At 51.1% G+C, this 12,745-nt stretch overlaps 3 protein-coding genes across 3 annotated transcripts; 2 read left to right on the top strand and 1 right to left on the bottom strand.

The window, feature by feature from the left end:
* Nucleotides 1-5,405: 5,405 nt before the first annotated feature.
* ASPVEDRAFT_187275 (N-acyl homoserine lactonase family protein) lies at nt 5,406-6,593 on the bottom strand. The gene is made up of 3 exons (XM_040809001.1): nt 5,976-6,593; nt 5,767-5,926; nt 5,406-5,720 (listed from the first exon to the last, which is right to left on the bottom strand). The coding sequence occupies exons 1-3, from the start codon at nt 6,530-6,532 to the stop codon at nt 5,553-5,555; spliced, it is 885 nt and encodes a 294-aa protein (XP_040665012.1). The 5' UTR covers nt 6,533-6,593; the 3' UTR covers nt 5,406-5,552.
* A 364-nt stretch (nt 6,594-6,957) lies between these two features.
* On the top strand, nt 6,958-8,529 carry ASPVEDRAFT_124400 (NAD-dependent succinate-semialdehyde dehydrogenase; the record flags this gene model as incomplete). The annotated part of the gene is made up of 3 exons (XM_040806175.1): nt 6,958-8,011; nt 8,057-8,389; nt 8,438-8,529. 3 exons carry the CDS (start codon nt 6,958-6,960, stop codon nt 8,527-8,529), a joined length of 1,479 nt encoding a protein of 492 aa, XP_040665013.1.
* A 1,149-nt stretch (nt 8,530-9,678) lies between these two features.
* ASPVEDRAFT_50758 (phosphatidylinositol-3,5-bisphosphate 5-phosphatase) lies at nt 9,679-12,705 on the top strand (the record flags this gene model as incomplete). Its single annotated transcript, XM_040814360.1, has 1 exon — nt 9,679-12,705. One exon carries the CDS (start codon nt 9,679-9,681, stop codon nt 12,703-12,705), a length of 3,027 nt encoding a protein of 1,008 aa, XP_040665014.1.
* Between the last annotated feature and the right edge of the window lie 40 nt (nt 12,706-12,745).

The raw sequence follows: 12,745 nt of genomic DNA on the forward strand, positions 1-12,745 counted from the left end.
GAACCAGATCAGAATGTCGTTCGAGCTCGGATTTCCGCGCGTCCGTTGCACCTTCCATCTCATCTAGAAGAGCAGCTGCCATCGGCCCACTGCGGGCATTTATAGCGTACTGAACAGAATTTATCACAGGCCATTTGGAGCTCATAAGGTCAACTCTATGTCGGCACAGAATATGCACAATGTCCTTCACCCTAAGCGTGTCGTCGTCGGATCTGATACTGGGGTTTGCTATGATATCACGATACCGGAAGCTGATATCCAACTTTCTGTGAAACTGCGCACACATGTGCAGTGCTGTGCAGCGTTCCTCATCAAGTATCCCGGGGTCAGCGCCCGCACTCAACAAGAGTTTGACACTCTCTGGCCGAGCAGACTGGCAGGCATAATGTAGAGGAGTGCGTCCCCAGGCATCCCGTTCGTTGACAGCTTTGCGCTGTCGTTCTGCATCCCCATAGGCCTCTAGGACAAGCCCGACTACGTTGCTTTGTTTTGCAATAGCAGCTAAATGAAGTGGGTTTTGCTTTTGATACGTTCGCACAGAGACCTGCGCGCCTCTATGAATTAGCCACCCAACATATTCCTCCCCAGTGGTGGCTGCCCGATGGATCGGCAGTCTACCTTGGTGATCTGCCGTGGATATCATCGAGGCGATGTCGGATGCCTGGAACAGACAAAATGGGCTGCGGGCTGAATGTAGCAGCTTACAAGACTCGCTATCCTCCGGGAAACTACTGAAGGCGATATGAAGCAGAGTTTCGCCACTGTGGTTTCTCGAGTGGACGGGGATATCTGTAGCCCGCAGCAGACAGAGCACATCAAAAGGATCATCCAGGCGGAATTCGAAATACCGCCGCATAAGCCGGTGGTACAAGGTATCTCCTTTGTGGTTGACATGTAAAGGGTCAATACCGGCCTGCAGGAAGTATTTGACTCTGTCTGCTGCTCGTTCCCCGGTGCAGCTAAGATGAAGTGCATTGTTTCCGTCAAAGTCGACGACGTTTATATTGACGCCAAAATCTATCACTGTTGACAGGCTACTAGGGCGCCACGAGTCGTCCATGGCAGCCCGTAGAAACCACGTTCTGCCTTCATTATCTCTTGCTTCGAGATTTGCCCCAGCCGCAGCAAAGAGGGGAGCATAGTGAGATACGCAATCAGAATGTATCACATGTAGAGGAACATTACCGGCGTTATTCCTTTGGTTGACATCCGCTCCAAAGGATATGAGCTGTTCAATGAGGCGGGCAATATATTTCGGCCACATGCGTCTTGCGACGAGTACGTGAAGTGGCGTGTTCCCAGCCGCGTCTTGGACATTCCAGTCTTCCACGAACGGCTGTAGGACTCCCAAATCATCATCGCCTTCCCAGGATTCGAGACAAATATGGGCCAGTGTCTTCCCCGTGTCGCTTCCACCGTCGTCCCACTTAGCCCCGTGGCGCAGAAGAAGATCTAGGATCGGGATCGTCTCAGGGCATGGTTTTAATAGATGCAAGGGCGTCCTTCCGCCGCTGTCTCTCGCATGAACGTCTGCGCCACGTTCCAAGAGTCTCTGGATGACAGAAACAGTGCTCCCCACGCAGTAATGCAATGGTGTGTTGCCATTCAACCCTATATCGTTGACCTTGCATCCTGCATCAAGAGCCAAATCCAAAGCTGGCTCAAGCGGCAGACCCGGAGGCTTCCATCTGTAAGATCTCCTATCCAGAGACCCAGCACAAATGGCAAGGAGCAGGGAGGAGTCTTCGGCTGGCTCGTCAGAGAGCAGAGATATTAGACCAAGAGCGAGACTATCACGTTCCTTACGATACAAGGGGTCAACGCCCTTCCCCATCAAAAACTCCATAGTATCCACATCTCCGTTGGTTCCAGCCTTGAGCAGAAGGTCGCCAGCCAGCGGAGCCTTTATATCAATATTTGCAGGCTCAATAAGCACCTTGACAAGAGCTGCGTGCCGGAATTTGACTGCAAGTCTAAGCGACGAAACACAACTGTCTGGGTCTAGATATGGTATCATTTCACGGACGGTCTCAACGCAACCCGACTCAGAGGCATATTTCAACGGGGTATCCCCGGCCGTGCTGGGGGCATTACCACAACGCCTCCCTGGGTTTTCCCAGGCCTTCTTGATCAATGGGCTAACGCCGGTTTTCAGGAGGAGCCGGACAATGGCATGATGGTTTGACTGCGCGGCAAAGTGCAAGGCGCTCAAGCCGAGTTTGTTTGGTTGATCTGGCACTGCCCCAATATCCAGTAGGTAGGCCACCGTGTCGATGTAGCCTCGCTGAGCAGCCAGTGCCAGTGGTGTATGGTCATCCCCGTCGCATCCGTTAACCATTTGGCTGTAGCCTGTGCTATGCAGCAACTTGGCCATGCTCGTCAGGCCGACCCATGCGGCCACATGGAGAGGAGACATGAGCTCCACGGAGAACCCCGGACAAACAGCCAAGTCAATCCAAGAGCCAAAGGCGTGGTTCCCTGGGCTTACGAACGTTTTTATAGCCCCTACCAGCGGCTCATTCAGTTCCTTGAGGTGCCGCATGTGGTAATCCCAATTGGAAAGCGCATAAGCAAGGAACGGATGTTGCAGTTGGAGCGATTTTTGCCGCGACGACACACCAGCGTTGCGAAATACTGGACGTACATTTGTAATTTTCCATGAGGATAGTGTCCCTGACAATAAGTACCGCACGCAGAGCAGCGCCAGAAACTCATGCGCTTTTGTCGACTCGATCACCGGAAACGCACCAACATCCTGCTGTCCACCCCGATCGATCAGGAACTCAGTGAAAGAATGATGGATGATTGACACTGTCTCATCGTCGAGGATCTCAAGCAGAGGGCCACAGGACATCCGCGTCAAGTTCTTAGTGTCACCATACCTGTTGCCATTATCGCCCATATCCAAAAAGTCCAAGACCGTGGCAATCTCGAGTAAGCGCAGAGGGCGCGATGCGTGGGTTACAAGCTGGAGAATCAGCATCTGTCTCTCCTGTGGAACTCCGGCGACCTGGGCGTGTTCGTGCAACATCTGCGAATACATGTCTTCCATGCTCGACGGGAGTGCCAGGAGACCATTCTCGGCAGATGCTATGTGAACCGAATTTCTCTTGTGCTCGTCCAAGAGATCATTCAGCACCAGGCGGGCGTACAGAAACGAATGATGAGCATGATCCTCCACTGCTCTTCTAATGGTCTCTTTCGAATATTCGTTGACATGGTGTGCCTCGCGCAGCCGGTGCCGGATGAACAGCGAGATATCCTTATTTGTCTGCCTATCCTCCAGTCTGACCTGCAAGACAGAGGGGGCGTTCAAGACTTTCTGAATCTGCGGTAGCGGTCGACTGGTCATGAGCACCTTGACAGCATCTGGGCGTGTCTGGCCCAAGTCCACAAGGTGAAGCAGGAAATCGTTCGTCTTCTCGGAATCCAGCTCGTCCAGTGCATCCACAACACAATAGACCTTCGGTAGAACGCTAAAGCTATCCAGCAGTAGCTTCCAGAGCTCTGTAAATGCAACGTCCTCTATGTCGCGTTCCTGCTTTATCCACGCCTTTAGTGTCGTCCGCAGATTCGGCGAAAACTCCAGCAGCTGGGCCAGCCAGTCTCGAGCAAGTGGACAGACATCATGATTCAAGGCGACAATCTGGCGGAAGAAAAAGAAGAGAACAGGCGCTTTGCTCTCGGTATTCATTAGCTGCGAAACAAGTCTGGCTGCTAAGACGCTCTTGCCAGCGCCAGCGATGGCCTTCAGCCAGAGCGCGCCCGCAGCTCCATCGTGCCACTGTTGGTACTGAAATGTCTGTGGAAGCCAGTCCCCTGTTCCCGGGACGTGTGAATTGAGATGCCTTTTGAAATCAGACGACTCTCCCAGATAATCGGTGGGTTTCAGCCAGGCTCTCAACTCGGCGACTAGCTCGGGGGATTCTCGGTCGCTGAGCGCAGGTTCGTCGACAAAAACGTAGTCTTCGTTTTCCGATCCTGACATAGCACAGATATCGATAATTATTGTATATAAATATTGGTTGATAAATACGAAGATGTTGACGTTAATTGAGGATGGAGGCCGAAGCCGGACGAGCAGGCAAACATCGAGGCTCAGCACAGCCGCCCACCCCTGCCACAAACTACACCAGACAGAGAAGAGACTCGGACGATCTCACGTACACTGAACTCTTCTATATCCAGTCAGCAGCTTGACAGACTGTTGGTGCTCCACAATCACTGCGAATCACATACAGTATCAAGTTTGACAGCCAAGAGGCTTCGGGTGTCCTCTACCGGCTCTAATGGATTTAACAGGTGGAATGTATACACTCAATCAAGGTATATAACGTAGGTCTACCCTTGGATGTTCCAACTGTGGAATCGGAAACGAAACGGTGCTAACTAGGCGATATACGCCTCACTCATCAGGACCGGGTCTGACTCTAATTTTCAACAGTAGTCTTTAATGTTCCAGCCACTCTGGTCGGGTCAAATCCAGCAATCAAAGGTCCGAAGTTTTCACAGTGCTATAGACAACCAACGCATTTTGATTACGATGTTGAAGTTTAGTCGTTGTAACACGGAGCTGAATTAAAGTCGTACTTATGAATTCGAGTAGTGACGCATTAGGTGGTCTGGTACCGAGGTGGCACGATCTCTACGTAGTAACCTTCCACCGTGCCCTAAAACTGTATATCGAGGGCACACAACGTCCACACCTCAAACGGCCGACTAGAAAGCAGCTGCCAATTCGTGTCAGTTACTTCACCAAATCCCTAACAGTATAATTGATTTGGATGAAATTAATAACGATGGGACTCTACTCCAACCTTAAGGGGTTCTATCTGATGGCCGGAATCTTTCCGAAGAGAGCAGTGCTCTCAACACCGAAGACGCAGGTTCCTTTTCAAACAGCCAAGCGTGAAAGATTCAAGCCAGTACTATCTACATTGCCGTTTCAACAAGTTCCTGGAGCTCCCAATGGAAGCTACAAGACCCTGTTGGGTGCCGGCCTAAATAATCCAGCTGCTCCCTATCGTTCGAACTGGCCCAGTGCTGAGGATCTCGCCTATGATACCGAGTATATGAAGACTGTGATCGAGAGCCAAAAGGTCCGTATTCTATAAGATGTGAAGTCTGCTTAATTGATTTTCATGTTTGTTAACAGGTTATAGAAGATTCCCAGGTATCTCAAATATGACTTCCATCACTACCCGCATGTGTATTCTTATGATCCTAGTAGACGCTGGGTGGGAATGTAATATGTCGAACCATTTGAATATTCACCATCTGCACGATGTATCAGCTTGTATCTCGTATGGCAGCTAGAATGTAATAATGGGCGATCGCTTCAAATATATTCTCTCTCGGGCCCGTCCTAACACAGTAATATAAAAGCATCGGTTATGGAGGGAGGCCTCGATCTTCTAGAAGGAACTATGGTATCTGGTCATATCAGTTTGTAGGATATGACCAGACGTATCACATAGACATAGCATCTGATTATAATAGACTATAAAATTGCGATGTTGATAAGCATAAACTATCAAATAGAGCAAGCCACATCACGTAAACACTTTAGCCTGATTTTTCAGTGCGAGGAACGTCGCCTCATCATGTCCAGGAATAACCTGTCCCCTTGTTATCCTTTCCAGCTGCTTGAGACGCTGGGTGCTCCTGAACCAAGCTGGGTGATCGCGAGCGAGCCATCCTTGAGGAATGCCATCGCGCCACTATTACCATGTTAGCTCGCGTGACAGCATAAGAACCAGGACTTACATTCTCAATGACGTGACAGTGGTCACTAATAAAAAAGAACGTCCCAGTCTCAGGCATATTGATTTGCATCCCGATGAGCCCGTCCGTGTGGCCAGGCAGGTGGTGCAGCGTGATGCCCTGACAGAAATCCATCGTCTGGTCGTTGAACGTTTTCCAGTTCCTGTATTGAATTAGAATATCGCACCCCGGCAATAGAGGCTGAAACCTACAATGACAACTTCAAATAATGCTCCAGATAAACCCCAGCATCCGCCCCCGTCGCAACAGACCAAAACGCCCCATTGAGCTCTCGCTCATGCACCCAGATCTCCACATCAGTCCTATCCAAGAACTGATCCAGCCCGCCGGCGTGGTCCAAGTGCAAATGCCCAATGATAATCTTACTCACATCCTCAATCCGATTCCCCGTCGCCTCAACCGCAGCTCTCAACTCATGCTGGGGCTCATACCGAACCCGCGAAAACACATCCGAGACAACAGGCCCCCAAACCTCGGGGTAGTCCTTCCCACAGCCAGTCTCCCAGAGAATGAGGCCTTCGTGCGGGTGTTCAATCAGGATACAGTACATGGGCATCTGGCGGCGTTTGTTGGGGAAGGATTTGCCCTCTGTGGACTTTGTGCTGGTGTTGCCGCCGCGCGTCACGAAGCCTTCGTCGCATTCCAGCCAACCGACTTCCAGGACGTGGAACTTTGTTCCTGTTGGGCAGACATTGGAGACGGCGTTTGGGACGGCGCCGTTTTGAATTTGGGTTTGGATTGCGGACATGGTGTGGCTGTAGTAGCTAAATCTTGTGCGGAAGAACAATTAAATATCTTTATATCATTCGGGGTAGCGTGGCTTACGACAGAACTACTGCAGCTACAGCTCACAGGTTTATATGCATTGCAGTCCAAGCGCTGTCCTACCTGCTTGACAGCCCAGGGCATCATACTGCATAGCTCCGGCCAATCCAGCACCAGCATCCGCCAACCCCTGGATGTGGCCTGCAGTTGGGGGTGGGGTGAGCAGTTGGGGGCGGGGTCAGCATTCGGAGACTCACTCTTTTTAATATTGAGATGCTCGGTAATGTCTGCCGTAGGCTTCTCGGTTACTCGCGAGGTGGCAAACTATACACAGCGTTGGCAGCCTTTAAGGGCGAGGTTTGCACGTCTTAATCGGCTACTGGTAGTCCGCTCTTCTATCACCACACAATGGCCAGTCTCTCCCAGCTCAAACGCAAAGACCTCTTCCAGCAAAAAGGGTTCATTTCAGATGAATGGGTCGATTCCGCAGGCGGCCGCGTGTTCGATGTCGTCAACCCTGCGACCCTCGACACGATCGCCACACTGCCCGAGATGAATGCCGCCGATACTGAGGCCGCAATTCACGCCGCGCATGAATCGTTCAAGACTTACAAGAATACTTCAGCCCGGCAGAGAGCTACTTGGCTTCGGCGCTGGCATGCCCTGTGTCTCGAGCATGCTGATGATCTGGCTTTGATTCTCACGCTGGAGAATGGGAAGACATTAGCAGAGGCCAAGGGGGAGGTTCTCTACGGCGCTTCATTCCTAGACTGGTTTGCCGGCGAGGCAGAGAGGGTCCATGGCGAGGTCGTGCCTGCTGCGAATCTCGGACAGCGCATCTTGACGATCAAGCAGCCGCTCGGGGTTGCAGCGTGTCTTGCGCCGTGGAATTTCCCTATCGCGATGATCACTCGCAAAGTCGGGGCTGCACTTGCGGCCGGCTGTACGACTGTTTGGAAACCTGCTGGTGAGACGCCGCTGAGTGCCCTTGCCCAGGCTGTTCTTGCTGTTGAGGCTGGCTTTCCAAAGGGGAGTATTAATGTCATTACTACGCTGAACAATGTGGCTGAGGTTGGAGAAGCACTCTGCAAGTCCAAGCTTGTTCGCAAGCTTAGTTTCACCGGGTCTACGAGGGTCGGGAAACTGTTGGCTCAGCAGTGCAGCCAGAATCTAACCAAGCTCTCTCTTGAGCTGGGTGGGAACAGTCCGTTTATTGTCTTTGATGATGCGAAGATCGAGACTGCTGTCGAGGCCTGCATGATGGCCAAATTCCGCAACTCGGGCCAGACTTGTGTCACTGCGAACAGGGTTTTTGTGCAGGAGGGTATCTACGAGCAGTTTGCGTCTGCCTTGGTCGAGAAGATCAAGAGTCTCAAGGTCGGAAATGGGGTTGAGGCTGGTGTCACCATTGGTCCTCTTAGTCATGACCGCGCTGTCGAGAAAGCTCTCGGTCATATAGATGGTATGTATATGTGCTTAGGAAGTGACATGGCTAACTGGTGCTTAGACGCCAAAGCAAAGGGTGCATCCATCTTACTAGGCGGACAGTCATTCCAGCCTGATAACTTGCAGGGCTACTTCATTCAACCTACGGTCATCAGTGGAATGTCAACCGAGTCCCTGACGACACGCGAGGAGGTCTTTGCCCCTGTTCTTGCGTTGTATCCCTTCAAAACCGAGGAGGAAGTAATTGAAAAGGCCAACGACTGCGACGTCGGCCTGGGCAGCTTCATCATCACTGAATCCATGGCTCGTATTTGGAAGGTTGCAGAAAGTCTGGAGGTTGGTATGGTTGGCGTCAACTTGGGCATGTTGAGCGCTTGCGAGAGTCCGTTTGGAGGTGGGTTCTACCCTTGATACGCATGTCGCATTTTCTAATATATTCTAGGTGTCAAGGAATCGGGATACGGACGCGAAGGAGGACGCCAGGGGATTGAGGAGTATCTTGCAGTCAAGAGCATTGTGATCAATGTGTCTTAATTAGGGCTTCTCTGTTAGTTTTCTCCGTATATCCACCACAACCTACCATAAATGATTCCTACATCATCAACATTTTCATGTCCAGCGTATGAGGTCCTACTGTACACAGGTCCAGGACATTTAATAGGCTTTAACATCGGTTACTTGGTTTCTCGCCGCAGCCACCCCCGCGTGCGGAACCGCAGCTGCATATCGCAACTTCCAGTAGCATCATGAGACTATCAAACTCGATTTATCAGACTGTCTAATGCGTCCGTGCACACATATTCGGCTTTCTACCACCTATCCTGCGGGGAAGCCCTCCTACTCCAACGACATCCCCAAATTGGGGTAAGTTGGCAGTCCTTTGGCTAATGCGGCTTACGTTGCTTTCACATATATCGAGCAGACTCAATCATAGAAGCAAATAGGCTATTACTATACAGGCTTGGAAGCAACCTTTGTGAGGCTGACTGAGTGTACCTACTGGCTTTCCTATACAAAACTTTTCATCGAAACATCGCCAATGGTATTTTGGTGCCACACCTTGATCATTTAAACACGAGGTTCTCGTGGCATCACTCCGCATTTCCAACGGGCCAAGAGAACAATGTTGCATCGTTCAACATTCAAGTGAGTAACAGCATCGTCCTTCGATTGACTGCAGCGCGGCCTTTCATCTGTATATCAAGTATATCGTTGCCGCGGAAGTAACCCAGCCATTTTGTATATTATTGTGCGTTTCATTTCTCGGATGTTCAGAGTGAATGGAGGAATATATTGAGAGAAGACTACTGGCAAGGACTTTAGCAGCCAAGCTGGCTCCCTCCAGGCATAAAACGACGATGGACCGTAATCCTGTGATATATATATGCTGGAGCAGCTATGCAAGCGACCTTGGTGGGATGGTGTTGGATCCGGCAGTGTCACACAGCTCGATTGCGATCAGCCCAGCGGATTTAGCAGAATGATTCACAGAACGGAAGATATGGCTCTGGAACAGGCTGAGGAACGCGTGCGATTTCAACCTTGAAGTTGTGGATCTTCCATTTTGGGAAAGCAGCTGGTCCTGATTACATAACATCACCAGCTCTCCCCGCATCAATCTGACCTCACCGACAACAAACGCTTCACATCTGAACAGACCAACGTATTTCGTCAGTATGAAACATGAAGAGCTTCGATGAGGTCTCTCGCCCAGCCGAGGCCGAAGCAAGGAGCACCGTCTCCGGCGCTGGACGCTCTTCTCGGACCGCGTCAGTCGGTGACAGCGGCTCGCTACACTCTCCGGCCGAGCCCAGCCCAGCAGCCCCAGAAGCGTCGACCTCCCAGAAACCCGCAGAAGAGCAGACCGATGGTCTATTAAATGCTCCCATCGATGAAGAGGGCGGGTTGAAACGATCACCTCTTTCGCCTTTCAGCCCGCCCCCCGCCTCCGGTTCGTTTAACCCACCACCTCCACCCTCGATCGGCGAAGAAGTCGGCGATGAAGAGGACGAAGAACCGCGGATAGCGACATCCTTTGAGCGGGACTCTCGGCCCACGTCGGCGCAGAAACAGGTGTATCTTGATACTGGAGGTGACGATGGAATATACCGGATGCACAAGTTTTCGCTGTATGAAACGGCAACTTGGTTTTATGTGGTGGGCATGGATCTGTCGGACACTCGATTTCGGATTCTGAAGATCGACCGGACATCTGAAACGGATGACCTGAGTATTACCGAGGATGATATTGTGTATACGAAGAGACAAATGAGCCAGTTGCTGGATGCGATCGACGATGGAAACAAAAGCTCTGGCGGGCTGAAGCTGAAATGCAGTGCGTGGGCTATTCTCGGGTTTGTGCGGTTCACCGGGGCATACTACATGCTTTTGGTCACAAAGCGCAGCCAGGTGGCTATGCTTGGAGGACACTATATCTACAAGATAGACGGCACTGACCTGATTTCGCTCACCGCGTCTTCGAGTTCGTCTCGGTTCAAGTCTGACAAGAACCCCGAAGAAGCGAGATATATCGCGATTCTCAACAACCTCGACCTTACACGCGCTTTCTATTTCAGTTATTCGTACGACGTTACGCATACACTGCAGCATAATATCAGTCGCGAACGCAAGGTTCATGAGGACGGACAGCCGAGGGATCTGCGGCAGGATTTCAACTCCATGTTTATCTGGAACCACCACCTTCTCTCGCCGGCCATCATCCATTTGAAGAACCCATATCAGTGGTGTTTACCGATCATCCACGGCTATGTCGAACAGGCCAAGATGTCTGTCTACGGTCGGCTGGTGTACATCACAATTATGGCTCGTAGATCGCGCTTCTTTGCGGGCGCGCGTTTTCTGAAAAGAGGCGCGAATGATCTAGGGTATGTCGCCAATGATGTAGAAACCGAGCAAATTGTTTCCGAAATGACCACGACCTCGTTTCATGCGGCCGGTCCAGATCTGTACGCGAGCCCGCTTTACACATCTTATGTTCAGCATCGCGGAAGCATCCCTCTTTACTGGACGCAGGAGAATTCGGGAGTCAGCCCGAAACCTGACATCCAGCTGAACCTTGTGGACCCATTCTACTCTGCGGCTGCGTTGCACTTTGACCATCTGTTTGCACGGTACGGCGCACCGATTTACATTCTAAATCTCATCAAGTCGCGGGAGCGGACACCGCGAGAGTCGAAACTGTTGAAAGAATATACGAATGCAGTAGAGTATCTGAATCAGTTCCTCCCCGAGGACAAGAAGCTCATATATAAACCCTGGGATATGAGTCGGGCGGCCAAGAGCCGAGACCAAGATGTTATTGACACTCTGGAAGATATCGCGGGCGAGATCATTCCAAAAACCGGCTTATTCCAGAATGGATATGACACGGCGTCGGGCTTGAAAGTACAAAACGGGATTGCGAGAACCAATTGTATAGATTGTCTCGACCGTACAAATGCTGCCCAGTTCGTCATTGGAAAGCGGGCGCTGGGCTACCAGCTTCACGCACTAGGCATCATCGAGGGAACGACTGTTGACTACGATACTGATGTTGTCAACCTCTTTACCGATATGTGGCATGACCATGGTGACAACATTGCTATCCAGTATGGGGGGTCTCATCTTGTGAACACCATGGCAACATACCGAAAAATCAATCAGTGGAGTAGTTCCTCTCGCGACATGGTGGAGAGTTTCAAGCGGTACTACAACAATTCGTTTTTAGATGCCCAGCGTCAGGAGGCGTATAACCTGTTTCTGGGCAACTACATCTTCTCGCAAGGTCAACCAATGCTCTGGGATCTGTCGACCGACTACTACCTCCATCACGCCGATCCGAGATACTGGGCCCACAAGAAGAAGCCGAATTATATAAAGTGGTACACAGAGGAGAACCTGAAGGAACGAGAAATGCCAGTTTCTGCAACTCAGGCCAAGGAGCCCTTGTCCCGGTATGATGATTACTGGTTCGAATACTATCGTCCACTCGCCCTCACCTCGTTCTCCAAAGTCTTTTCGTACAAGATGAACTCCACACTCAGATACCTTCCTTTCCGACCAAGCTCCACAGAGGAATACAATCTCAGCCCTTTTGTCCCACGCATCGCCCATGAACACATCAACCGGGAGCGACCCCAACGAAGCGTGAAAATCCAAGAACCAGAGCCGTCAGCAACAAATGCCCCGAAACAGATTCACCATCCACACTTCCTCGAAACGCCAACGGGGATAATTAAACTGCCACCGTCACAAGGGGGAACCCGTTCCACAACTTCCAGCCACCCGTCTATGGAGTCATCGGTCAACAACCCCAGTAAGGCACAAATCGCTCAATGGACGCTTGACCAGCTCGTAAGCGACTCCTTAAACCCCTCTGTGACTGGGACGGAAGCAGAGGAGTACGAACGCTATATCAACCACCCACTCAAAGTGCCGCTGGTCGTCACCTCGGAAGATGAGCTAACAGCTGCGTCAATCAGAGAGCACGAGTCAAATCTCGACCTCCTGGAATACGTCAACAAGTGCAATGTAGAAGAATATACCCTTGGCGCGAACGCAGAGGAGAATCTAGCCGACTACGCCGAATTCCTGAATGTCTCAGAAGAGGGCTTGACGGTCGTGAAAGAAGACCAGGATAAGAAGAGGTATAAGCGGTATCGCCAGTGGTTGAAAGGGAAGAGTCTTTTTAAGCAGCGGGTTGAGGCGTAGTTGACGGCCTGCCTATCCCAACGACAACTTTGTCTTGCCG

Source organism: Aspergillus versicolor (genome assembly GCF_001890125.1).
Source record: "Aspergillus versicolor CBS 583.65 unplaced genomic scaffold ASPVEscaffold_2, whole genome shotgun sequence".
NCBI classification, from domain to species: Eukaryota; Fungi; Ascomycota; class Eurotiomycetes; order Eurotiales; family Aspergillaceae; genus Aspergillus; species Aspergillus versicolor.

What these genes read in the sequence shown, in the direction of transcription:
- ASPVEDRAFT_187275 (XM_040809001.1), bottom strand. Translation starts at nt 6,532, where the DNA reads ATGTCCGCAATCCAAACCCAAATTCAAAACGGCGCCGTCCCAAACGCC. An exon ending in CATTATTTGAAGTTGTCATT is followed by an intron (nt 5,927 to 5,975) that starts GTAGGTTTCAGC and finishes AATTCAATACAG; the next exon opens with GAACTGGAAAACGTTCAACG. An exon ending in ACTGTCACGTCATTGAGAAT is followed by an intron (nt 5,721 to 5,766) that starts GTAAGTCCTGGT and finishes ACATGGTAATAG; the next exon opens with TGGCGCGATGGCATTCCTCA.